Source organism: Palaemon carinicauda, chromosome 13 (assembly GCF_036898095.1).
Source record: "Palaemon carinicauda isolate YSFRI2023 chromosome 13, ASM3689809v2, whole genome shotgun sequence".
NCBI lineage: Eukaryota > Metazoa > Arthropoda > Malacostraca > Decapoda > Palaemonidae > Palaemon > Palaemon carinicauda.
The window spans coordinates 125,089,717-125,092,148 of NC_090737.1; the positions used below are offsets into that span (position 1 = coordinate 125,089,717).

At 34.7% G+C, this 2,432-nt stretch overlaps 1 protein-coding gene across 1 annotated transcript in view; it reads left to right on the forward strand.

Annotated features, from left to right (window-relative positions):
* The window catches only part of LOC137651789 (gelsolin-related protein of 125 kDa-like), a 187,271-nt gene extending 185,350 nt beyond the window's left edge, over positions 1-1,921 (forward strand). The window contains exon 8 of the mRNA XM_068385006.1: positions 1,593-1,921. Coding sequence (XP_068241107.1) covers positions 1,593-1,921 — 329 coding nt within the window. The remainder of the gene's footprint in view (positions 1-1,592) is intronic.
* The last annotated feature ends 511 nt before the right edge of the window (positions 1,922-2,432 follow it).

Below are 2,432 nucleotides of genomic sequence, written 5' to 3' on the forward strand. Positions count from 1 at the left end.
ATATACCTTTTATACATGCGAGTAGAATAATGCTTACTCGTACCACATAGAAAATGTTCAGTGTTCAATGTTCAATGTTAATCATGTTATGTTCGCAGAAGTTGAGTGGATATCTTCCAAGAATATAAGGTTCAATAATGCCTGACTGCTAGTTAGTAAGATGGAAGGTGATCAGAAAAAATAATACGTGAATACACTTTTCATTACATTTCATCAGAGAAACCTGGCGATGAAATGCTGTTATTATTATTATTATTATTATTATTATTATTATTATTATTATTATTATTATTATTATTATTATTATTATTATTATTATTATTATTATTATTGTTGTTGTTATTACTAAAAGCGAAGCTATAACCCTAATTGGAATAGCAAGATGCTATAAACCCAAGGGCTCCAACGGGGGTAAAATAGCCTAGTGAGGAAAAGAAACAAAGATATATAAAAAAATACAAGAATAAAACATAAAACATACTAAGAACAGTAACATCAAATTAGATCTTTCATAAACTATAAATACTTGTAAAAAAACGGGGAGAGAGAAATAAGACAAAACATCGTGCCGAGTGTACCCTTAATTATGACAACTATCTTTAAGACCTGAATTCATATAATTTGTTATCCTTTGTTGATGACAATGATCTGTGAATTAACTTCATATAGCATAAGAATAAAAAATTCAGTATGACTTCCATTGCTATATTAATTTAATTTTTATTAAAGACGACGAGAAGACGTAATATTAGGTATGTTAAATAATTGATCATTTATGTCTTCTAAGAATTAAATAAATGACTCGAGAACATCAGAAAATTATTAGGTGTGAAGGAGATTCTCGTATAAATTCTCATAATTCAAATAATTGGTAAAAAAATACTAATTTCTCCTAGATAAGGAATAAATTTGTTCTTTACAATTTTCATCATCTGAAAAGTATATAATCAAATGAAAGGAAATTCAATTATTGGCAAAGCAAGATAGCTAACTTTGTTTGAATTTATTCAAAATTATTTGGCATACTAAACTGAATGAGAGAGAGAGAGAGAGAGAGAGAGAGAGAGAGAGAGAGAGAGAGAGAGAGGAGAGAGAGAGAGAGAGAGAGAGAGATGTGTCTGTGATCTTCCTCAATTTCAAACCATAGCAGAAGAAAGCACTGATGCTGGTTCAGTTCAGATTCAAGCAGATTACTAAATTCAGATTATGTTACCTTTCAATAGACCGATGGTGTTCAGGTATCTGCAGCAACCCTTCTTTGTATACGAAGGCATCATAAATAAAAGATAATTAGCCAATACTAATACTAAAATGTTACCACTTTTCACCTCTTTACACATAGAGTACTCCAAAGCTTCCTTGTTTTGGAACACACCAAGATAACATTATAGAAGCATTAAGGTAGTATAAAGTAAGATTTATCAACACATCGGTGTGCGTGAAGTAGCATTAAGATCACGTAAAGTACCTGAGACTACTATTAAATGCAACGTAAGAATCCCTGCAAACCCGCCGAGAATTTCCAAATGTTTACCTGGAAGGCCCCAAGACATTCCAGCTAGGCAGCTTTTTACCCCTTCCTCGGCTTAAAGGGGCGCAACGACATGAGACAAACGACGAAACAGAGAAGGGGGTATATGAGGAGGAGAAGGAGGAAGAGGAGGAGAAGGAGGAGGAGGAGGAGGAGGAGGAGAAAGAGGAAGAAGAGGAATGTGAGGAGGAGGAGGAGAAAGAGGAAAAAGAGGAATGTAAGGAGGAAGAAGTGAAGATACAACAGGCGAATAACTGGAAACAGAAGGAGGTATACGAAGAGGAGGAGGAGGAGGAGGAGGAGGAGGAGGAGGAAGAGGAGAGGAAAGAGGAAGAAGAGGAATGTGAGGAGGAGGAGAAGATACAACAGGTGAATAACTGGAAACTATAGGAAATGAAATCATAGGAGACGATTTTCTTTGATTTAATTCAGCCTAAATGCGAATGGAAACTAGATTCGAACTAGATTGCATTGATTTTATGCTGTTTAGCCTAATTGGTAGTTAATGCTATCTATTGTAAACTTCTGCCCGCTGATTTGATACACTGATCCTGTGGGTTCTCAGTAACTATACTGAAAACAATACATGGACTTTAATAACAATTTAGTGATAAAGTTATCATATTCAAAAAGGTTATCCTTTGCAATGTTTTATGTTACAAATAATAAGTAACAAGAAAAATTGGTATGATGCATAGTTTTTGAATTGGTTCCAAGTTGAATTGATTTGGTTTTATAAGGTGTCTAGAAGAGAGCTACTCATGAATGGTAGAGGCAAGGAACAGTGACATCGCCCTATCAAGCAGGACAATGCCCTTGAGACTGACCATATTACATAAGATCAGCGCCAAAGTCCCATATCCACCCAAGCTAAGGACTAATGATGGCCAGGTAATGGTTG